At 33.0% G+C, this 25,063-nt stretch overlaps 2 protein-coding genes across 2 annotated transcripts; one reads left to right on the plus strand and one right to left on the minus strand.

Moving 5' to 3' along the window:
• Window positions 1–17,813: 17,813 nt before the first annotated feature.
• On the plus strand, window positions 17,814–18,443 carry LOC6644454. Its single transcript, XM_002067173.4, has 3 exons — window positions 17,814–17,928; window positions 17,989–18,215; window positions 18,273–18,443. Exon 2 carries the CDS (start codon window positions 17,990–17,992, stop codon window positions 18,146–18,148), a length of 159 nt encoding a protein of 52 aa, XP_002067209.1. The 5' UTR covers window positions 17,814–17,928; window position 17,989; the 3' UTR covers window positions 18,149–18,215; window positions 18,273–18,443.
• A 3,921-nt stretch (window positions 18,444–22,364) lies between these two features.
• On the minus strand, window positions 22,365–23,496 carry LOC111518843 (antigen 5 like allergen Cul n 1). The gene is made up of 3 exons (XM_023176778.2): window positions 23,362–23,496; window positions 22,913–23,304; window positions 22,365–22,856 (listed from the first exon to the last, which is right to left on the minus strand). The coding sequence occupies exons 1-3, from the start codon at window positions 23,476–23,478 to the stop codon at window positions 22,403–22,405; spliced, it is 963 nt and encodes a 320-aa protein (XP_023032546.2). The 5' UTR covers window positions 23,479–23,496; the 3' UTR covers window positions 22,365–22,402.
• Window positions 23,497–25,063: the final 1,567 nt, after the last annotated feature.

The raw sequence follows: 25,063 nt of genomic DNA on the forward strand, positions 1-25,063 counted from the left end.
GTGTACTCTTTTTGTGTATGTGTAATTCAGTCAACTATTTAGCACTTGTACAGTGAGCGAAATGGCCTACGCACAGAGCCATGAAATTGAAATGCAATAGCCGAAGAGAGAACATGCTAAAAACAAAAAAGGAAAAAGAAACTGAAATAAAATCCCAAAAGAAAATATATCTATAGCGTTAACGAAGAGTCGATACTCTGCAAATGATTATGTCGATCAGTTAATATTTAACTTTAGTTTAAAGTTTAAGGCAGTAATGGATCTAGCTTGGTTTTTTTTAAAGGTAAAGTGGATACTTGGATATCGAAATTGGATCAGTTTCAGATCACAGAAACAATTACGAAAACCCCTGAATAAAATGTATTTGACATCCATTGAAATAGGTAAAGATTCTGATCGATCTAAAAGGATACATCAAGTCAGGATAGAGTATTCCCCATGCAAAAGCAACTTTACACCATTTATTGTAGTCTGCTATTAGGCGCGTCAATTGTAAGCCGCTTAAAAAACGATTTTTTCACCATTCAGCTTCGGTGTCTGTCAGAACGTTTTTTTTTTGGACAAAAAAGCAGACAACCAAATTTAAATGATAAGTATTATAATTATTTAAGCGTGTCGAGCCTCCATTATTGAAGGCATATGCAACGTTTTTAGTTTAAAATCAACTCGTAGTCAATTTTCATTACGATTAAGTTATTCGTGTGTATGCGTGTGTGTGGGTGTTTGAACATATATGAGTGGTAACAATGACGGTTTAATTATGACCAGAAATTCGCAGGTTTTAATTGCCCCATAAAGTGGGCTGACAATATGCTTTCTACTTTTTCCTTTTAAACTACTTTATATGTATAATTTGCATTATTATTATTTTTTTTTATTGCTCCAATTGAATTTTGGTAAGCGTTTTTGGCCTTCACAATTATTGCCGTACTTGGGCCCGAGGCAACATCGATGTGATTTGAATGTGTGCGTGATTTTGATTGTGAAATATCGTGGGAATTATAAATATTGGTTCCAGCATAACGTTAACGAATGGGTTGTTTTGCAGATAACTGCATTGAAGTGATGAGCAATTTATGTAGTATTAAATAATGAAAATCAAAAATATTATAATTAAATTGTTTTAATGTTTTGTTGTTAGTGCATATTTGACAAATAAAAACCTAATATCGTAAATGGAAATCACAAAGAAAAGAGAAGCTTCTCTTCTCAAGACTGGTATCATATTATTTATTTAAAGTAATGGCTGAAAAAGTAAGCCGGAAAAGAAGACATTAAAATATTAAACGCAATTGAGAAATGCAAAACGAATGATTTAAATAAAAGAGTAATTGGAATAGGAATTGAGCCACTTAAATAAATTTAGAGAAATAAAAAGATTTAATCACTTAACTTTAACATAAAAATTTGTTTCTGTGAAAATTAAAAATGTTAAAGGTAAGAAATTTATACTAACTTTATTTTACTTAGAAGATATTAGATCTTAGATATTTTATACCTTTGCAGTCAAGGCATAAAATAATTTTAGCTCAGAAAGAAAAGTTTAGCAACAGTATTACGAATCAATATAATACATTTTCTTTAAAACTTTGTTTCCTATGATTAGAAAACTGTATCATCTCTTGAAGCGCATTTTTACCCAGCATAATTATGCTGAGGTAAATAATTATTTACCATACATATTTATGCGCAGATAAAGAACACTTCACTTCGGAATGCTCTACTAAACTAATGACATGTGGAGGTTTGGCAAAATGTCTTGTTTCAGTAGTTTATTTTTTTATCATATTTACCTGAATTTTTAAAAGAAAGTTAATTTCAACTACCTTATAAATATTATACAACAATATGTTCAATCTTGAAATCAGGAGTAATGATTCTACACACTTTTTCATACAATTATAAAGGGTACTTCTGCATAAAAAAGAAGACCCCAAAACATTCAAGCTCAATTTGAAAGAAAATACTCAGCAAGAAATAAAAAGATGCTAAATACAAGTAAAGATGAATAAATTAATTAAGACTGAGTTAAAAAATTTGATGGAAAAAACCGAAGTTTATGTAATAATACTACTTTAATTTAATTACTGCTACTTTAAAATCAAGTTTTGTCTTTTTTTTATTCCCAACTAAATGGTGACCTGTTCTGTTCTCATTCTTCTTAACAGTATTTCCTAAAGTACCATAAATATTTTCCCAGCTGCAACTGTGAAATTGAAAGTGGTATTGTGGTATTAAGAATTTCCAAAACCAAAACATTCATAATACATTAAAATATTCACAAATCGCTCACAATCTTCAAAAAAATTGTTCAATCTTATGTATATTTGGGGCGAGTTGGTGTTAATAGGCTTAAACCTGAGCCGAATGAATGCCAAAAATCTGTAAAGATATTGATTTTAATATGATCAGAAAAGAAAGCGCGTTGACAAAATGTATTTCCTCCGATAAAGAAAAAAAAAAGCTGGACCCCCAACAAAGATAAAATCATAAGCGCATTAAAAGCGACTCAAAAAAATTTATTAGTCAAACACTTTTCGTTGTTAGCAACAAAGAAACGGGGAAATCTGTGTTGAGATTTTCCGATGTAAACGCTCAAATCAAAATGTTGCTGGCAACATTAAGGGGAAAACCCTTGGCTGGTTTCCATTTGTCTGCAACATTTAGGGGAACATTTTCCACCACACAATGCAAACATGTTTGAGTGGGAATTCAATCAAACTTGTTATTAATATCCCCAGGTTGCAGCCACATTCTAAACAGAATCGTGTGGCAAGTTGGCTTTCGTAGTGGGTTCCAATTGGACCGAACCAGAAACATCGTTTCCAATTGGATAGAATAGTCGTCTTATTCATGGCCTGGCGCTCACTTCAAACGTCAGAGTCTATTTCAAAAATTGTTCTCTATTTTCTTTGAATTTTTGGTTTTTTAGGAAAATTGAATCATTCGAATGGAAAGACAGATAGACAGGTTAAGAGGGGGAGGAGGAGTAGATGAAGATGACTTTCGACCTGACTTTTCTGACTGACTGATGACGCGTCAAAAAAGGCGCAAAAATAAAAAAGAATTTTGATGTTAATTAGCCGCATTTGTTTGTTCTTCTCCCGCTTTCTTTAATTAGTTATTCATATTGTATTTTTACTCAGGCAAAGCAACAAATTTTTTGTTGTTTTATTCCTTATTTTTTTGTTGTTGTATTCTATCTCGAATTCCCAACTAAATGCTGACCTGTTCTGTTCCTTCTTAGCAGTATTTCTTATGCCACGTTTGGGTTTGGTCTTCGCCATGGTTTTGGCCTTCATTGTTCAGAATTATCATTTTGCGACCCACGTTCTTCTTTTGGCTCCTCCTTACCCACTCTCAGTCTGCATTCCCATCTTGTCGTGGCGCCATTTATTTGGCGGCGCTGCTCAAGTCAAGTCAAGAGAAGCAGAAATAAAAAATAAAAAAAAAATTGGGTTATGCTTCGTTCGGGAAAAGTGAAATTAGCATAAAGTTTTTTCTTACTTTTTGTTTTTGCTCAGTATTTTTCCTTTTTTTCTTTTCTCTGCTTTTGGGTTAACTTCTTGCAACATCGTTTGCTGTCTTTTTGCATTTTGTTTGTAATTTTTTGTTTTTTCTTGTTTTGGGGGTATCTTATTGTTTTTGTTATTGCTGCTCATACTTTGTGCCCAGGACTTGAGCCTGGGCAATCAACTTTATGGTACAAAACTGTTTAAGACATTAGTCTTTTTTAATTTTTTGATGCCACATTGTCTAATTTCGTATTTCACTTGTGTAGAAGATGATGATGAAAATTGGGGAGCAAATTTATGCATGTTGCTGATGGATGAAAGGACCGAGTTGAGGAAGGTCAGGGTGAAAGTGTGAAAATTCTAGTGAAATGGGTTGCTAATTATTCTTGTTGTTCGTTTTTTTTTTTTTTTGCAAAGTTAATCATATTACTGTTGCATGTAATTGAAACAAGTGTTATGTGTTTAAGTTGTAACTTACCTACGATAAAACATAAATAAAGGCTTTGCATCGTTTAGGAGTTAAAGGAAAATTTTAAAGAAAATGAAAAAGGTTATAAATATTTTCTTCAGTTGTCTTCAATTTTAAATCAAAAATAGCAGCTTTTTAAAGAGGAGTAATAAGATAAAGAAAAACGGTTTCTCAGACTTAGACTTATGGATTGGCCTATATTTACCCAAATCGGCTTTAGCGAAGTTCGTATAGCCTATTTTTCAAGAGATCGAAGATTTTTGGCCAATTGTGTTGGACATTTAATCAATTCCGACTTTTAGTTAAACCAAAGTTGAAATATATTTCAGACGCTATAAATACATTTTAGCATTTACATTTTATTTATGATAGTTATTTACAGCTTTGAAATGGAAAGATGGGACTATTCCTTTAGAAATGAAAAAAATGTATAAACAAATTTGAACAAAATTAATTATATAAATAATTAAAGATTATACATAAATGATTCTGTGGCATACAAAATGCTTTAAAAATGTTTTTCAGATTTTTTGATCTTCTGAACAATGATGTAGAAAATGTTAGAAGGTTCGATGGAGTAGATTTAAGTCGAAATGGGATCTATTTTAAATATTTTTAAGCTAAAATATGAAGCTTGATGACAAGTTACGGGACTATTCTTGATTGCCATGTTAGAGAGGAACCTAACATAAGAAGGAAGATTTTTTTCATGCATTTACTTACTCATTCCCTTCTTAAGTATGCCTTTTAAACATCTTTACTTTCCTAGAATACCTTCATTATGATGCAAAATAAGACCTTTCTTAATTTTTCCATTGACATTCTTAAAAATTTGATCAAATAAATATTAAAGTGTTGCTGATGGTTGATTAAAAAAAAAATTACTCAATAAAAATGCTTAAAATTGACGTAAAGCAAATAAAAAACTAGCTACCTAAAAAAAATAATTAATCAATAAAAAATCGTGATTTCGAGATGATTGTAAATAAAACTGTCTTCTAAAATGATATCAGAAATATAAAAACCAATTTATATTAATTGTTGAAAAAACATGTTGATCACATTAATAAAAAATGAGACTGAGAGATATTAAAATAATTATGATCATGAAAATATTGATATTGATTTATAAAGGTAAATATGCTTATTTATAACCTGAGCCACTTAATTAGTTCAATTTGAATACAGAACGTGTTTGCACGATAGATATTAATATTATTAATGCTAATTAACTTTAATTTATTTAGTAATTATAATTCAATTTTTGTCTTAATGCAATGCAAAAAAGCGTTGTGCACTATCAGGGCAGACAAAAGAGTCAACAACGAGTAACATATTTTATAGAGTTTGGCATGTAAAATGAAAATTCAATGGGAATTGTTAATGGCACACACACACACACACGGATGAACAGACACGGATACACACACAAGATGAAAATTATTGCATGTAATTTATTAAAATCATGTATGGTACAATTTGTTTCATGAAGCATGTAAAATGGATTTAACGCTCAATCCCAATGATAAGGCCTGACCAGAGACTGAAAGATACAGATACAGGCACACACACTCACTGGATTGAGTGAATATGGACAAGGATCGACTTTAACATTGACTACAGCAAGTGAGGCAGACAGATAGATTGAAAGAGAGAGAGAGAGAGAGAGAGAGAGAGAGAGAAAGAGAAAGGACACATATGTACAACTATGTGGCAGCATATTGAGAGACTAATTAAATGTGCCAACTGTAGCAAGGAGCAAGAATAAAGGAAGGACTTGTAGCAACAAACAAGATACAAACACGCAAACAACTGTGGCAACAAGCTGAAAGTTGAAAAGGAAATTGAAATAAACATGACTGGCATTATTTTCAATACTTATATATGCGTCGCAATACTCTCAAATATCAATAGGGTATATAATTATGTATGTATATGGCTAATTGATCTTATTTGCAACAGTTTTGTGCATTTCACTCACGTTGCATTTCAATTAATGTCATCAGGAATCTATCAATTTTTAATTGAACATAAACACACACACAACAACAAAACAACAAACAAAACCAACACAATTTCAATGTAATGTCCAAATGGTTAAATTATTAATTTATAGAATATCTTCACTTTACTTTTTTTTTGTTGGCCCTATTCTTCCCACAATTTCATTCCCTCAAGTGGTAAGTTTTGAACTCTTGGTCAACTTTTTTGACTTCCACTTGAAGTTGTCGTCGTCGTCGTCGTCGTCGCTGTTGTTGGCTGTCCAGAGCCAATTGCCAAGTTAAATTCTAAACAAATTTAATTGAAAAACTTTTTTGTCGCTCTACTAGTGTATTCCACAGATGCCAATGGTCAGATTTCAGCCATCCTCTTTGAAGGGAGAGAATAGGGAGAGGGAGTTGGCCCACTAAGGGATACAAGTGCATATGCAATTGTTGCCAAGTTCCACTTGCAGTTGCAGTTGCAGTTAAAGTTAAAGTTGAAGTTTCCCCCTCATTTTTAATTTTCCCTTCTTTTCTTTGGTTTGGTTTTTTTTTTTTTGCATCTTCTTTTTGGGATTGTTTGTGCGCGATTCACTTGAGGCCCCGTTTAGCATTTAGTTTTGGTTTCCTCTGTTGGGTTTGCAAGGCAAAAATTTGTATTATATATTTGTTGTTGCATTTTCTTATTTAATTATTTGCTCGAGTCGGCAAAAAGTTTTTCTGTTGTTAGAGTCTGAAATTGAAATTATAACTTTTAGCTACTTTTCATTTTGGGTCCTTAGATGGGTCTGTTTGGTTTAGAGGGGAAAAGTGAGGTAGAGAATGTTTGATATTAATTGATCTTGAAATTACATATACCAAATGAAATGTTTTAATATGTTTTTTAATTTAACTTCTTTTAAATAACTTTACATATACAATTATTTTTTCTCTAATCTTTATGAATTGAATGTAAATCTTAATAATCTTCCTAAACTTAGAATTATAGGAATAACGAAATAGGCTGAGTTGTTCGAACTGATATTTTGCATGATTTATAAAAATTATTATAAATTTTGAATGCCCCAATTCTAAAATATTTTGATGTTTAATATATGTATTCCAACATCTATAATTATTGAAAGTTACAGCTTTTCGAAGAAGATTTTTCCAAATGAAACAGGTTCTTAAGAGCCATCAAAATGCCACCAGAGTGCTTTTTCAATAACCCTTCTCCTTCCATACTGATAAAGCGGCGCCTGATTCAACTTCGATGATCGCTCAACTCACTCATTATAAGGCACTAAATAAGAATGCTTAATTACATAACAAGTTCGGGGCAAGTTGTCGTCGACACCAAAATGCATATAAAATTTGTCTTGCCGCCACCTTTTCCGTAGTTTTCTTCTCTTTTTATTGAGCACTTAAAATCTAGGAAGTGTGAGAGTCTGGTGGCGGACTAAAGTGTTTTGTCGGTCACTCATCGCATGCTGAGGTTGTTGTTGTTGTTGTTGTGGTTACTGTTGTTGTTGTTGTTGTTGGCCATCCGTCTGGGTCATTTGGCTTGTACTACTCAAAGAGCCATAAAAAACGCAAAGCGGCTGCTGTCATTTTTTTCTTTCTTTCCTTTTTTTCACTCTTCTTCTACTTTGTTTTTCCACACGCGTCACGCGATTTTCATTCGCGTGTCTTTTGCACATTTCAGACACGTCATGGAATGCTTCCCGTTTTTTCTGAATTCCCGCTTACTGCCTGTTTGTTCTGGCATCCAATTACCAAGAAGAAGTTTCACTTTCACTTCTTTTTGTCGCCCAGTTTCGCGGTTGTGTCTGTGTATTTGTAAGAGTGTGTGTGTGCCGGGTGAGTGGGGCAATTAGGCAACAAATCCGATTGAGGTTTAACAATAGACCGTAAGCTAACATACCAAAGTTTTATGCACTCATGACATTATGTACATACTTACTTGGACAATCAAAATTACAAACAGAAGAATAGAACTCTTATTTAACGCTTGGCCAGGTAATAAAAATTTAACAATGAAATGGATGTTTTTTTTTTATATATGTATATGAAAGTATATATTTTGTTGCGAACATCAAATTATAAGGACTATTTTAATGTTTAGATGACATTTTCTGCATTTGTTTATATTTGAAAAGAGAAAAAATGTTAGTATTTATTCAGGATAAAGCTTTTTCGTATTTATCTTCAACCTGACATTCCCCAAAGTCTTTAACGAAATAGAGAAATAACTTATAAGGTGAAAGTCTCAACAATGCTAGTATAATTTGGACTAAGGAGCACAGATTTTATTTACCAAGTTGTTTATTATAATGCAAATTATGCTATTAACTTTTAATCGATTGTTTAAATAAATTGGATTGCGGGATTGGTTAAATGCGGTAATGTGTTATAAAATTTTATTTTTGATATTTTTATGTATATGTAACAACAGATTTTAAATAAAGAATTTAAACTAATCATTGCTATTATTGTTTTTTAATTATACCCTTGCAGAGGGTAAATTGGTCAGATGTTTGCAACGCACAGAAGGAGACGTTTCCGACCCCATAAAATATATATATTCTTGATCAGAACGAGAAGCTGAGTTGATATAGCCATGTCCGTCTGTCCGTCTGTCCGTCCGTCTGTGCGAATGCGTTTTACTCAGCCGTCTTAAGAGCTATCGGGTTGAAAATTTTTTTTTCGGGGTTTTTTATTACCCGGGAAAAATAAAGTATGAAAACCATCAGGATCGGACCACTATATCATATAGATCACGAAGAACTAGAAGAAACATTTTCATAAAAATCGGAGTATGCTATGAAATTTACATATGTGATTGTAAAATAATTGTAAAATAGAGAGTAAAATTGTTTTGTTTGTATATTGATGAATTGAGTTGCAGAAAACAAATTTTGAACATGTAAAATTATTATTACCAAGGACTGCAAGGGTATATAAACTTCGGCATAGCCGATGTTAGCTTCTTTGATATTAGTATTTATTTTTTTTGTTTGAAAAGATCGCAAAATACACATTGAACTCTAAGTTCTTTTGTTTACTCTCACATTGCTGCACACAGTCACACATTAAATTCTGCTTTGAACATAAATATACATATATATTTATGCAAAATGATTTTAATCAAAGTATTATGGTATTAAAAAATCAGAACAGCAAAGTTATTTTAATTTGAATTTTTATGTTTTGTGAGGCGACATATTAATCTATGGAGAAAATCATCAAAGTTTACCTTTTTTTTTTATCTATCGAATTATTAATGGAGCTGAACTGATTTTATGAACTTTTAAATATTAACACATATAATCTGAGTATAAAAAAGTTCGCCCACTAAAAGCTAAAATCCCGGCTTTAAAACAATTTTCATAAACAAAAAGCTGCAACATAAAGAGAACGAAAAACGAAAACACGAAACCATAAAACAAAATGTTCATACAAACACAGAAAACAGAAAAAAGCAAAACAAAATATTCACGCCACTTTGATAAACATTTTCGGGCAATAAATAGTTGCCTTTTACAACTTTATTATGGACCACACAAAACAGAAAGTCAAAGCACTGGCTTCATTCTCTCTCTCTCTCTCTTCACCCGTTGCCCACCAAAAAATAAAAATCAGGCACCGCGGCGTATGCGCAATATTCAACTTTTATTACTTTACTTTGGTTATTTGTATACCCTGTAAAAAAAGAAGTGGATCCAAAAGGGTTAATTGAACATGTCAATCTTAAAATTCAAATTAAGATTACAAAAAGTTAAAGGTTTTCAATCAGAAGCATCAAATTTGAATCAAACTGTTTGTATTGACGTAGCCCTCTATAACATCTAAAAGAACTTCGATGTATTCAGTAAACTCAAAATGAAAACATCTGCCCCTAATATATTACAAGGTATCTTTGAGTCGGCTTAAGAACCGACTCGTAATATTTATGTGGAATTCTCTTCTGGTACTTTCACTGGAATTATTTTCTACCTTTAGAAATGATTTGTATATATAAATATATACATACATATATACATTAATATCTGTCGCAACAAACTTTATTGTTATAGCGTTCGCTTTCGCCCTCTATTTTGTTTCCTTCGTTTCTCTATTACCTGTATTATCATTCGTAATTCGTATTATGGTAACGGTTTGCCCCAATTAAAATGGGGCAATTAAAAATTTTGCAGTCACGTGTTCATAATGTCGCGACTGGGACACACCTGACCTGACAATTTAGAGCCAACTTTGTCGTTCTTTTTGACTGTTCAAGTCTAATTGCTTTAGTCTCCATTGGTCTAGGCAAAACGAAATGTCTTTTATTTAATGTTTCGTTTGGTCTGTCTCTTATTTGCCTTGTTATTCTTGTTCGATAGTTCTTAGCATTTATTTTGCTGACCTGCATTCACAATTGAAATTGTTGTCTCTATTCAGTTATTAAATTGGTTCTGACTTAAATGTTGTCATGGCTAGTCATTAAATAGTCAATTGTGGGAGTGTTCGTGCTTGTAAAGAATGTAGTCGGAAACTATGAGAAGCAATAAAAGAAAATATTTAGAGTTGTACTGAGATACTTTAAATTTATTATGTTCGCTTCATAATTTTAAGTGGTGCCTAGCAAAACCAACAAAGCGAATTAATTTGAAACTATATTCAAGTTGCATTATTTTGTCTTTTTGTCATTAGAAGTTCAAGACCACTGAAAATGAATTGAATTCGCAAAGCGAAACCGATGACAAAGATAACTATTCTATAACAATGCTTTTACATCTTAAAAAGCTAATAAAACTTGTTAAATTATGATTGAGTGGGCTTAGATGCTCAAGCTAGACAGTTGTAAATTATTTAAGAAATTAATTGAACTCCCAATTTTAAGGCTCAGAGGGTGACACAATTTTAAATGATTTATTCAAGTCTAATTAGCTATCTCAAGATGACATTTTGTTGGATTTGTGGTTATAACGCGATACCTTGGCAAAAATACACTTCGCACTTACTATGTGAAAAAAAATTCGACTCATGTTGAGATCGATGTTTTCATATTATATCACCAAAAACTGCTTTCGTTTCTTTGGTGCCATCGTTAACACATTTAAGCTGACCAATATCAAGATGAAAAGGTTGTAATTTTCATTTGCGAAATCAATTATAATTGATGGTTACCACCATTGACCTGAAGCTTGCGTCCAAAAGATTTAAGCCAGCTTTTTACATATATATGTATACGTATCAGTCGATTATAATCGATAATTTCCTATATTCCCTTTAAGAAAATTTCACTTATTTGAGATTGAGGGCCCTGTGACATTACTGTAATCAATATATTATATATTTCCATCTAAAAACTACTGGAAAGTCCTATTCACTATTGTTCTAAGAATCCACTATTATTTGTATGTCGGGACGGCAAGATTTTCGCTTGTTTCACTCATGTTTTTTTAATTTATAATATTCACTTTAGACTTTTTAGTTTCACTTGTACTATTTGCTGTGTGGCTAGTTCCCGGGGAGCTTGTTGACTAAGCTCTCTAGCCCGAAGCCCCCCTTTATATAGGACCTGACCTGAAGACAGCTCTCAACATTAGTTGCTAAGGTTGCTTAGATGCTCAACCAGGGCTACAACTGACACACCTGTGAATTTATTGGAACTAACTAGTAGGCTTTGACTTATTAGTCACTTCGACATGTATATTTTTTTATTGGACATCGGCTTTTTCTCCTAAATTTCCTTCAAAGAGCCATATCACTTGAGAAACTAAATTCGAATAATGTGGTTAAAATTTAATATCCTCTACCATGAAATTCTTAAACAAAGTGGCTTTTAGCTAGTTTTTTTCAATTTATTCTCTTTAATGCAATGTAAACAGTTTTCGCAAATCCTTTTTTTTGTTTTTGTTCCATTTTCTGCTTGTGCTAGTTTGACTTTGTCTCATCTGCCCTTTTGCTGTTTGCTTCACACCTACTTCAGGCATTAATTGCACCACATACACACAAATGTGCTCAATGCATGAGTCAGGCACAAGGACATCCAACAAAATGAAGTGCTTGAAACGACGATGGGAATGGAGACTCTAAGAGACGATGCCTGGGCATGGATGACAAACAGAACTTGTCTTAGAGGTGCTTGAAAAGAATTCCGATACATGAGAAGACGAAAGTCAAAATTGCAAAAACAACACAAAAAAAAAAAAAAATGAACAAAAACTGCAAGAAAAAAGAAAAAACAAGTATATACGTACAAGAAAACTTGTTGTAAATAGCAAACGAATGGTAGTGAAATGCGGCAAAGGAGGTAAAGAGACGTTGGAGGCGTGCCGGAGCACAGCTGCAGTTTACAGTGTTGCGTATACACAAAAGTAAAAGTAGTTTTCAAGTGTTGCACACTTCCTTACAATGCGACAAAGTGTAAAAAGGACAGCAACAACAACAACAACAACAACAACAACATCAGCAGCAGCAACAGCAAAAATTCTGCTGCCAGAAAACAAAAAGTTGCAAGTCGGAGACAAAGTGGGGCACAGACTCAATAAAAAAAACGAAATGGCGCCACCAACGAGAGGCAGGCATATATAGATAAATTGTCAGACAGTGGGGAGACGCAAAGGGGAGACCAATGTATATTTCTCTTTCTATCTTTTCGGAAACTGATGCCTCTCATATATAGGTAGAGTAGGTATAGGATATGCATTTATACCTACTTATATATTTATGTGTGTGTTTGCATGCACATTCTACTTTTATACGACAATGTCTGTGTGAGTATGTGTGCGTGTGTATATATGTATACACATCAGAGCATATATATTCACATACAGTCGGAAGAAATTCAAGTCACAAGTGGAAATTAAAATAAAGCAATGAAAAAATGCCAAGTTTTTGCAACATAACTACAAATCTTTTCACAAAATTACAGTGTACATCAAATGCAAAGAATTTTGTCCAATATATGGGAACAAAGAAAGCTCTGTTTATTGATTTAATTTAAATCAAAATTCATTGTAAATGTTAATATTTATAACATAGTATAAAATCGAATTGACAAAGATGTTGGCCATCAAGAAAATCTGTTACTTATATAAATTATTGCTTGAAGAAATTTGTATAATCCTAAATGTCTTTCCATTTTTAAATAAATAAATAATTACACTATTTACTGCATACTTTAGGGGTCATGGTCTCAATACCCGCAATCTGTTTAAGGATATATGCATATTTTTGAGGTATATTAATAAAACAATTTTAATAAATTCTAGAAATGGTTTCAAATTCCTTTAAAGCCGAAGGATTTTGGGTTTAATTTTTGTTTGCTTTGTTAAAGCGTTTACTCATCGGGAGTTCTCACTGTAATATCATATATGTATGGATTTTAGTTAAGGACATAACTTGGTCGTCAACATCTTGCATTGCAATGCTGTGTTCCATGCAAGGTTGCTTCGTTGGCAGCCGCAGCAGCAACAACAGCATCAGCCACTTGCAGCCGACAAATGTCATGCTTACACACATACCAGAACACACTCACACATACGCATACCAAAACACACACACACTCTCATACGAATACGCATACACACACATATGTAGTCAGAACTAGCAGCTCTTGCAACTTGATCCCTGAATTTTTATATAAATCTTTCAATGGTTTGCTGCATAGTGCAAGCTTGAAATCGTAAATATATATCTACTATATGTATATAGTATATCTATGACACACACTCACACAATGAAAGCAGCTTTTGTCTCTTTCCATAAAAGGCAGCTGGGACAACTTAAGGGCATTTTATAGTTGAATAGCTGTCGATTCATCTCCATTTCCATATCGCAGAGATCTCAACTTTCTTCTTCTCTGATTCTCTTATATAAAATGAGTGTATGTGTATATTTTGTCTGTTGATTGAAAAAAAGAAATATTAAGAAGTTGAAGCTCAGTGCTAAGCTCTAGCAATTGAAGGAGACAACAGCAAAAAATTTAAACTTTCTTTTCTTTGCATTCATATTAACCTTTAAGTTGCTTACCAATTTCAAGCAACTGCAATCCTTTGACTTTTATGGTACACATAGATTGTCATCTAATTAAAGGACCACGACCATATGGAGTACAACACCAAAGAAAAAAAAAATAACGCAAAAAGAACTTAACAAAAATTGGCACCGCAACGATGTCTGCATTGCAACGGCTTCGTTTTGGTCCTGTTCCCTTTTTGGACTGGGCCCTGCTTCCTGCTCTGCTCTGGTCTGGTTTTACTCTGTTATGCTTACCAATTTTTAATTAAATTGCTTTCACCAGGACTTGCAAAATTTTTGTGCACACCGTGGACTTTGTGGTAAATTTACTATGTAATTTCCGTACAGCAGAGGCGTTCATTCTGCCCCGTGTCCCATAGCACAAACAGACTTGAATTTTAATGGAAGATGCAGCCAAATAGTGTGCGAGTTTGTATATATGTGTGTGTGTGTTACCATTAAGTCATAACTCAAGAAGCAAAGAGAGAGAGAGAGAGAGAGAAGCGCCTGCAGGTATGCAATGTTACTTTTTGACCGTCTTAAAAAATAATAAACCAACGACAAAAAATATATATATTAAATCGAAGGAAAATGCTTTCAACAAGTTACAAATTTTATGGTTACGTGCTGGGTTTTCTATTCTGTTTTTCATTTTTTTTTTGGTCCTCCTCGAGCAAAAGTCCAGCCCACATTGTTATGTTTGTCGCGTAGATCTGATCAATGACCTACGTGCTTTTGCTTCAACTTTTCCCCACCTCATCCTCTTCCGTCCCATATGATGTGGGTTTTTTTTTTGCTTTCTGTTTGGTTGGTAGTTATTGAGTTCTTCTTTTTCAATGCACCCAGCGGAAATTGTGGCAAATTGATTGAACTAAATGGCAAATATCAGGCACCAAATTGCCTGTGACAATGGAGAATGTGAAAATGGAAACTGAGCTAGAGTATTGGGAAGGAGGAAATGAAGTAGGGGGGGCTTGTTATGGCTTGTTGTACTGTCTGTCTGGTCGACTCTCTCACGGTGTCTTACCATATGTTTGTATGTATGTATGTCTGTTATGCTAACAAGTGTAACTCATACACTTGGAGCTAGACATGTTTTATATGTCAGTCTCAAGTGCCGCAGCCCAGACGAGGACAACGATGACGAAAAACTCAAGAGTTGCCACCTTTTGTCAGCTAAAACCCAACTAAATCTAACTATATATACAAATATATATACGTATAATTCCCTCAAGTTCAAAAGGCTTAAAATTTAAACCATATTTAAACGCCTTTTTGCCATCTGCCTTTGACATTTATTGCTCTTGCCATTTCCATTTGAAAGAGTTCAAGTGAAAAAAATAAAAAAGAAGGCGTAAATATTGTGAAAAAAATAAAGAGAAAGCTAGTCAAAAGGGAAAAAGTGCAAGAACGAAGATTGATTTGACTTGTGTTTGGGACTTTTGTCCACTTTGAATATGCAGTTTTTTTTTCTCCAAGCTTATTCCAAACAATTTCTTGTCCTCTTTCCTTCAGTTTTGCTGAAGCAATTAATCAATGTACTTACTTTTCGTTTTCTGAGAGGTAGATTGATTAATCATTGATTTTAGTGCCAAATGCAATTAGTGGTTAATAAATTAGTTGAGCAAAAAGCGTTTTTATTTCCACTTGCTAAGTAGTATGGTAATTGAAAATGGAATTCATGGAATTTTTTAATAGACGAAGATGGAATGCCCTTAAGGGTAATGGGCTTAGGAAATTCCTATGACTTGCAAAAAAAATGTATAGAAAAGAAAATAATTGCAGGGCAGAAAAGGTAATTAAATTCACAGTCAAGTTTTTTTTTATTGTTAAATGGCTTAAGTTCGCTTTAGTTATTAATCTGATTACTAAATATTATAATGTTTAAGTTAGTTAAGGCGGTAGTATTGGATTTGTGGCGACGTTAGTGTGATTTAGTATTAATTATCTTTTCACCTTTTTAATAATATATGTTTATTCATCATAAATTAAGTCTATGCAGAAATTAAGATTTAATTTATGAAATAAAAAATCTGTTTGAAGATAAACAGTTTCGCTGGACCATCCTCATTCTAAGCATTAAATTAAATAAGTTAATAACTTTGTATTTAACTTATTGAGATATCATTAAAGACTATGAATCTAATGGAATAATTAATTTTGAAAAAGTAAGTATATAACTCTTTCAAAAATTTCCACTGCACATCTCAATCAATTAGCCAAATTGTTGACCCAAATCAACTTCATCAATTTAACATCTCATTCAATAATAATTTCAAATACCATCTTGAGGGTCAGAGTGTAAGACCCAGCAAGAGTTTGACTTGAAGTTAAGCAATAATTCAGTTGATTTGCTTTTCCTGGTCAGTTGATTGTGACTTTCTCTTGTATTCACCTCTTTGTCACTTCTTCCTCACCCTCAGCCCACTTCACATCCTTCTTTCTCTCTCTCTCTCTCTATTTCAGTCTCTCTTTCTTTCGTTTTCTCTTTGGTTGTCAAGTGTTGGCTTTCTGTTTCTTGTACAATTTTCGGCTTTCCTTTTGCGCCTGCTGCCTTTCAAGTGGATTTATTGTTTCGAGTGGCAAATACAAATATCCCCTCTATAGGTGGCACCCCCTACCCGACCGAATCCAAATCCAAACCAATACGACCCAACCCAACCCCCACCCGCATACCCCACATCAATTTTACCCTGACTGACTGTCAGGCACAATATTCTTCTTGTTAACAATAGTCGTCAATGTTGGCCAGGCCCAGGACCCGGCACACACTTCATCACTTCAATATTTGTTATTGTTGTTTGGTGGCCTGTTAATGTTGTGCTGACATGGCCATATGCCAAGTATGCATCGGCCAACAAAAAACAAAAAACAACAACAAAAAAACAAAAAGCACGAAACGATGAAGAAAACTCGAATTTTGCCCTATATCAAGAGCGAACAGTTTGTGGCACACCAGGAGACACAATATGTGGCAAATGCTTTTGTCTTTAAGTTGATCGGCTGCTGTTTGGTTTTTTTTTCTTCCCCTCCCTTATTCTGTTGTTTCCTCGATTTGTCTCAAGCCTTAGACCATACAATAAACTCGCATGTGACAATGTAAGAGTTCTGTTTGCGGTTTACTAAGAGATGATTGTATTGGCCTTAAAGCTTGCTCTAGATTTTTATTCATTGATGTGTTGATATAGCAGTTATCCCAAGACAAAATATGTTTGCTGTTATTCTACATTTCTGTATTAAATTTTAATCTATAATATTATTTATAATATCTTTTATACATACATTCTAAAACAATATCAATAAAATTAAATTTGTAGTTCTTTGGCCTAGTTAGTAAGAAGCCATGGATTAGCTTTAGATCGCTTATGAGTGAGTGAGAAAAAAATAAACACCTCAATATTATGTTCTGACTTATTTACTTGTTAAGTTGTTCACTAAGTGTAGTTTAGTTTTTCACTGACTTACCTCCTTTACTTTCAAAAAGTATGTATCTGCTACTTGGGGTTTTTTAATGCATGTCTTGCATAATTTAAATTTTTAAATTTCAATCATCATCCAGGTAAAGAAGCTGAGTAACAAATCGTTCTGTCTATTTCAAAATATTTTTTGAAAATTCGTTATATCTCTTTAGCCCATTTTCGTTTCCATAAGCCAAAAACAATGTCCTGTTATAATCGTATTCTTCACAAATTCAAAATGATCTAGTTTGCGTCTAATCGATTTTAGATTATTTCTTATCGATTGTCTGTAGTGTTTTTGTCATCGCTAGCACAAAAAGCACATCACTAAGCAAAAAAATAAATCTAGAAGGCCTTGACTCTAATTTCACTCCCCATTTTGTTGATGTACCTGCTCTCTCACTAGATCCAAATCAGTTTCTTCCTCAACCCCATACCTTTCGGACTGTTACGAGTAAAAAAAGTACATTTTTCGGCTAAACACTTTTACACTCCTTTTTCTTTTAAACACAAGCAAAGTAAGTGGTGATAACAAAATTCAAACAAAAAAAGTTTTATACAGTTGGTGTTATACTTAGCATGTGCAATTATCCTTGTTATCCTTCGGCTGCTCTCTATTCCTGTGGTGGCTGTGGTCCCAGCGGCTTTTATGATCCTTGCTTTGGCTCTTACAATGGACCATTCAACTCCTGGTGTGGACCAAGCGGGCCAGGATTTTGGGGCGGAAGGTATTGCTAAGAACGTTTGAATCCAGGAGAAGTGAGCGGAAACACACATTACAGACCTGTTTTACACTATCCCAACGGTAAGACTAATCCATTTGGAAAGTGTCCTTTGTGAAGTGTAACCAGTAATATTTCAGATTCCCCCAACAAGAAACCCCGAATACCTACACTAACTTACACTATATGGTTGATTATCTCGAATAGTTTTAGGAAATTCACATTGCATCTGCCCTCGTAACAGTCGAAGAAAGGTTGGGCAACAATACATAAATCGGCTAATGAATAAATAATTTTTTTGGTGTTCCTAATTGGTGTAACTGTTTTTCAATTGCTTGTGGGCTGAAGCTAAATGAGCGATGGGAAATGTCATATTTTTTCCTACAGAACTTGTGACACTCAACGTCAATTTGACATGTGATGGAAAATTAAGTAATTTTCAATGAAATTAGAAGATGACTTTAATTCGAAAGCATTGCAAGTTTCTTTTAACTTCATTTGAAGTTAAATTTGATCCGGACGACTGGTTAAAACTAAGCTACTTTCTTATGCAATGACCTCCAACATTTTTGTGCAATGGCACAAAAAAGTCAACCAAATAGCCGCAGAATATAAATATTTAAGCTAAGAGAAGCAAACAAGAAAAAATGGGAGGGAATAATCCATTTCTTTCCCCTTTGAAAATCCAATTCATAGTTGAATGCTTGCCAACTGAAATTAAGCATCTTAAAAATTTCATAATTTGTCTTGTCATTAAGTTTGGGTTGAAGGAAAAACTCGCATTACAGTCTCTCTTGCCTGTTCTCTCTTTCAGTATCATTTGCTTTTTCTGAGGTTTTTTTCTTTGGTAGTTGTTGTAGGTCTGCAGCCTAAACTGCAATGCAGCTGAAGAAAACCATTTGTGTCACTCGTAAATTTTCATGGCGGCAACGAGCCGCCATCGTATCTTTAGTATATTTTTTCTTTTTCGCTTCTCTTCTACATTTTGATATGTTGCCAAGTGGCAGTCATTGGCTTTTCAGTTTGGTTTTCGAATTTTCGAATGTGGCTCAACAATTTTGTGCAATTTACTACCATGAAGGAGGATGGAGGAGAGAATTTGAAAACAGAAATGCAGCAGAATTTATGCATGTCTCCGATTTGGGATTTCTCTGGCGCCACCGCTAACGCAATTTTATTGTGACAATTCATAATAAAGAAAATATTTATTCTTTTCCTTTAAACCAATTAACTGTTGAGTTGACTGAAGACGAGAAACATTCTCTATTGATTGACCTCATAAAACAAAAGGGAATGAAAACTAAAAAGAAGCTACTAAAATTATGGTAAGAAATTCCGAGAGCCAACCAAGCATTGTGTTGATTTATGCGGCTCCCTACACTCATAATTTAGTAGCCAAGGCCACGAGCACTTTTCATCATGATTTTAAATGCGCTGATGAACTGAGAGGCAAAATGTTCGGACTGCCTTTTAAATTATGCAAGTTAATTTGCAGCTGCCTGAAAATGATGACAAGAAATTCCGTACACACACACACACACACTGTGAACTATAAAGACTGTGATAGAAGCGAAGCAGTAGGAGGTTGGGGGTCAGGACTTACGACTAGGACTTAGGTCCTGCCAGAGCCAGCAAGAGTTATTTCCCACAGACCGGAAGTGAAGTCGACATAAATTGCGGTTAGAACTAGCTGCCTGTATCCTATGGTCCTCCACCCACTTTGCCATCATCGGATCAGCTTATGTAGCTTCCATATAGCCTTACGATAGCTCAACATTGCGTTTTATTTAACATAGTTAGACTTTTTGGCGGATTGGGAGCGTCAACAGAGATGTTGAGGGTGTGGCATAGTTTTTGAAATTTTGTAGACAACTTGAAAGGTTTTTGCGATTGCAATTTAACTGCATTAATAAATAAATATATTTAATTTTTGCTCTAGTGGATACTCAATGTTGATTTAGTTAGCTATTTATTTATTTATAAGACACACTGGGGGAAAGTTGCGATAATTGAGTTATGCCATTAGTCCATTTTTGGAATGCAATTGGAATTTAATGCGAATTGATTTTCACAAAAAAACATTGTTTTATTTATATATTTTCATTTCTATATATAAATATTTTGTTTTGTATTTTGCGATTTGTGTAATTTGACAACAAAAACAAATACATTTTTCTAACCCTCATCCTTTAATTAAAAGTATTTTTCAATTAAGGTGTTAATAACTTCTCAAAAATTTAAGTGATTTTTTAAAATTTACTGCAATTTGTTGGAAAACATAACTGAAAAATAAGAAGAAATTTTCTTAACTATTCCAAAGCACCTTTTATATAACACTTAAAATTAAACTCACAACATCTCACAGATTTGAAAATCTTTTAAAATATACAAATAGAAAATATGGCAAAAAATTGTCAGAAAATTGACAGACATATCGATTCGAAAAGTTAAGAATATTTGAGAATGAATAATCTTTAAAAATTATTCCTATTTCGTTTCGATAATCCTTCACTCTCTTTCCCTTTTACTATGCCTTTGTAAACTCTGAACAAAGGAGTATGAAGTACAGTACAAAAAATGCTATGAAACACTTTAATGTTTCCTAATTCATTTCCTCTCGTTCCATTTCGTTTTTTTTGTTACATCAATTTCCGAATCATAGCGTTCTCAAAAAAGTTTTCACTTCTTTGGTTTTTTTTTTTGAAACATTGGATGTTCTCTCAGTTTACATAGTCGGATAAGATGATACATCGTATTGTCTACCCAACCAAATAACAATGATTGTTCCTTAGAAAAGAGCTAAGCACTTAAAAAAACATTTTATAACATGATTACCTTTTAAAAGAATGTAGAAATTTTCTAAACATTTCTTAGGTAAAATGTTACATACTTCTATCGTAACCTTATTTAATTTGAAAAATTATTTTGAGTAAATGTAGAATTGTATATAACTGATCTATAAACTTTTATGTATAAGTGTCTTTTAGACTAAAGCATAAACTTTTTCTTCTCACTGTTGTGGCAGCTGCTTCAACGGATGTATTAGCATTTCCCATTAGCAATAAAATATGTTTAGTAAGCCTTGTGGGTAAAACAAGGGCTAGTAAAAATAAACTAATGCTCAAGGCGATCAAAAAGGACCAAGGAGGACAAGTCGAAATTTCAATTTATGGTTAAACTAGAAGATGTTGATGCATAAGACTTTTAGCTTTTTGTTCACCTGATGTTAAATAGATTTTCTATTATATTTGCTATATGATCGAAAGAGTTGAAAACAAAAAACTAACAAGGTCTTTTATTCTTCTCTCATCTATTGCACCATACATATGTACGTACATATGTGTTTGTAGATATTCTTAGATACAACAAGAGGCAAACTTGTTATTATGTTTCTTTTGTTATTTGTTGTCTGTGGTCGTTTTCATTTCATTTACAGTAACAATTCAGAGATAAAGATATGGAGAGAAGCTTGTCGAGGAGATGGCAGGTTGAGGTATAAAGAAAGGTGGCCTGCATGTGAGCGTTTTACTGCTTGATTTCCCCAGATGCCAGGTGGCGGTTGAGAGGAAAAATAGAAATAACCCACATGTGCCCGTATATTTTCATATTTTTGTGCCTGGCAAAATTTCTCTGCTCTTCTCTACCAGAATGAACACCAAAGCAGCCTCCCATTTCACCTCCGTGACAAGTGTGACTGTGTGGAGCTAGAGTTTTAGTCGGTTTCGGTTCTGTTCATAAAATGTGCCTACCTGTGCATCCTGTTTTGGATGGTTCTTGGGCTTATTTGTGGTTAACCAGATAAAAGTAGGCACCACTTGATTCTGTTCTTGATGCACATTTTTCTTTCATTTGTTTGATGTTAACTTTTCTTTTTCCCTTTTAGTTGCCTTGGTTTCATAAAATTACTTAAATTTTGTGTCAAATATTGTTTGTATGGAAAAGTCAAATATGTTTTGTGTTATGCTTTGTTATTGGTTTTTAATTATTTTTTAGTTACTTTTGTATTTCCTTTTGGATTACTTTGTGTATTTGCAGAATTACTGAAATATTCAATAGTTTTACGTTTCTTTTCAAGATTATTCTAGCTAAATTTTTTCAACTTTTCATGTGAAATCGTAACATAATATCAGCAAACTACACTCGAAAAATTGTCTAAGAGATTCATCTCAAAGTAAGAGCAATTTTAGTTTGTCCAGTTTGTTTTAGTTTTATCTTAAAAACTAAAACCAAAATTAAAGCAAGACTTTTCTTTAATAACTATGTTCTTAGATCATTTGTATAATGTAAGGTTTTTGAAATTTTTTCCTAGTTCTGTTACATTTTCGCTGAAAGGAGGTTCGGTTTGTTCTTCAGATGAAAAATGTGGCGCCCATATGGGCTTTTCAGTATCATCGGGATCCTCATCATTGTGTGCAGCATGTTCTTGTGAACTTGGTGGCTCAATTGGTTTTTGAATTGGATCCCTATCACTGCATTTTTTCATAATCTCCCTATTTGAACATAAATATGGATATTCCGGACTCATGCCTGTGCGACAATTTTGCCCGGAAGTCTTTTGAGCAATTTCATAAACAGGATTATGCATTGAGCACATTGAAATTCCACAACTATAGACACATCTAAATAATAAATAAACTAAATTTGGTATTATATAACGTATTGCGGCACATCCAATGCGATCAGCACGATCCCTTACTGCTTGCAGGAAATATGAAGTATTTTTACTAGATGAAAATTATGCATAGTATTATTTGTTTTTATTGTAAGTTATTTTACTCACTCGGAAAAATTTGGTTCAATTAGGTCTTCAGCCGATGTTAAATCTGAATGAGCTAACCAAAAAGTAATATGATCCTCTATTATATCAAAAGTAGGTGTCACACAGAAATACATTTTGATTGCTTCATTTTGTCCTGTTGATGGATAATTAATTGTTGAGGCACATTTCAGAGATTCAAATTGACACTGACGCACAGCCACTTCGGCCACATTGGCCAAATCTGTATCCCATTGTAGCAAGGACATGCGTGCAGCCTTGGGCATTTTACCTACTTTGCCCAATGCAACCAAATTGCGAAAAAAATTATGAAGATGAAGGATCTTATTAATATATTCCTTTGACATGGTCACTAGTCGAGTAGCTTTCGGTGGGCACGTGTCATAGTTGTATTTCTATAAAGAATAATATTGAATTTATTAAAATTATATTTTTAATAAGGTTTTACTTACCCCATTATCCTTACAAAGCAAATGTTCTTCACCGTCTTCACATAGATCTGGATGACAAAATTTAGAACTCTTAGAACAGTCAGCAAGTAGCAAAAAAATCAATAATATTGGAATCATCGTTAACTAATAAATGACCCGTACTTAAACTAACTGAACCATTTATATTAAAAGCTTTCTTTTGAATAGAAGAATAGAATTGCAATTTCATGCTAATAATTTAAAATTATTTACCAATAACGTAAGATTCACACTATAGAACACAACAATCATTTTTTTATGGGTTGAAAATGACCTTTTTTCAGCATTGAATAAATAAGTCGACAAAATTATAGGTTCATCTTTCTTAGTCTTAATAAATTAATGATAAATTTATGTTTTTAACAACTTAAGCATTTAAATACAAGCTTATGAGTCTTTCGGGTAAAACTAAACTATAGTTTAAAACGATTAGTAAATATCGAACTTAAGTAAAGAAAATGTTCAATCATTGGATACAAACAGAGTATGTACCTATAAATTTGTATTTTTTATTTTTTTTTGTTAAGCTCTAAATGATTTTTAAAGAAAAATATAGTATAAATTTAAAGCAAACTAAATATGCTGTATACAAAGCTATAGAAAAGTTTGCTTCAAATTTATACGTTACTTTTATACCCTTGCAGAGGGTATTATAAAATTGCTCAGATGTTTGTAACGCACAGAAGGAGACGTTTCCGACCCCATAAAGTATATATATATATATATTCTTGATCAGCATGAGAAGCTGAGTCGATATAGCCATGTCCGTCTGTCCGTCTGTCCGTCAGCCGTCTTAAGAGCTATCGGGCTGAAATTTTTTTTCGGGGTTTTTTATTACCCGGGAATAAAAAAAAAAGTATGAAATTCATAAGGATCGGACCACTATATCATATAGCTCTAGAAGAACTAGAAGAAACATTTTCATAAAAATCGGAGTATGCTATGAAATTTACACATGTATGTGATAATATTGGATATAAAACCCCAGATCCCAAAATTTGAATGTGATCGGATAAATATAACACACACAGACGCAACGCTACATGAACTGTATGTGTATGCGTGCGTTGCTTTGCTTTGGGAATAAGGGAAGAAGAAGAACAAATTGTAAAATAGAGAGTAAAATTGTTTTGTTTGTATATTGATGAATTGAGTTGCAGAAAACAAATTTTGAACATGAAAAATTATTATTACCAAGGACTGCAAGGGTATATAAACTTCGGCATTGCTTCGGTTAGCTTCTTTGATATTTTCTATACAAATTATTTATGTTTATAGTTATAGTAAGTAATTTTAGTATGAAATTAAAAGAAATTTTTTAAGTGTAATACACAATTTACTTTGGTAGGTTTCCAAATAAACCAAAATTTAAATATTTCTATACCATTTCCAAACACTATTCAATGCTCAAAACTTTCAAACTAAATATCTGCTAAAAATCAGAATTTCTCACATTTTTTGCATCGTTCAATTCTTTTCTATATTTTTTTTTTTTTTGTTTTTAGCGCGTTTTCGGTTTGTTAGCTTTCAAAGTCAATTAGTGTAATTAATTTGACTTCTCACTACCATCACATATGCATACATACTCGCACACACACATGTATGTATATGTAGCTATGTAGAGTTTCTTTTTTGCCCTTATTCTCTTTCTCATTCCCACACTGGCCATTTATCAACAAATGAA

This window comes from Drosophila willistoni (genome assembly GCF_018902025.1).
Source record: "Drosophila willistoni isolate 14030-0811.24 chromosome 2R unlocalized genomic scaffold, UCI_dwil_1.1 Seg167, whole genome shotgun sequence".
In the NCBI taxonomy this organism is placed as follows: domain Eukaryota; kingdom Metazoa; phylum Arthropoda; class Insecta; order Diptera; family Drosophilidae; genus Drosophila; species Drosophila willistoni.

Bases quoted from the DNA above. Each gene is read 5' to 3' on its own strand.
- LOC6644454 (XM_002067173.4), top strand. From the start codon at position 17,990: ATGTGCAATTATCCTTGTTATCCTTCGGCTGCTCTCTATTCCTGTGGT.
- LOC111518843 (XM_023176778.2), bottom strand. From the start codon at position 23,478: ATGATTCCAATATTATTGATTTTTTTGCTACTTGCTGACTGTTCTAAG. The intron at 23,305-23,361 runs GTAAGTAAAACC...TATTCTTTATAG, and splicing joins TGCTTTGTAAGGATAATGGG to AAATACAACTATGACACGTG. The intron at 22,857-22,912 runs GTGAGTAAAATA...ATTTTCATCTAG, and splicing joins ATTGAACCAAATTTTTCCGA to TAAAAATACTTCATATTTCC.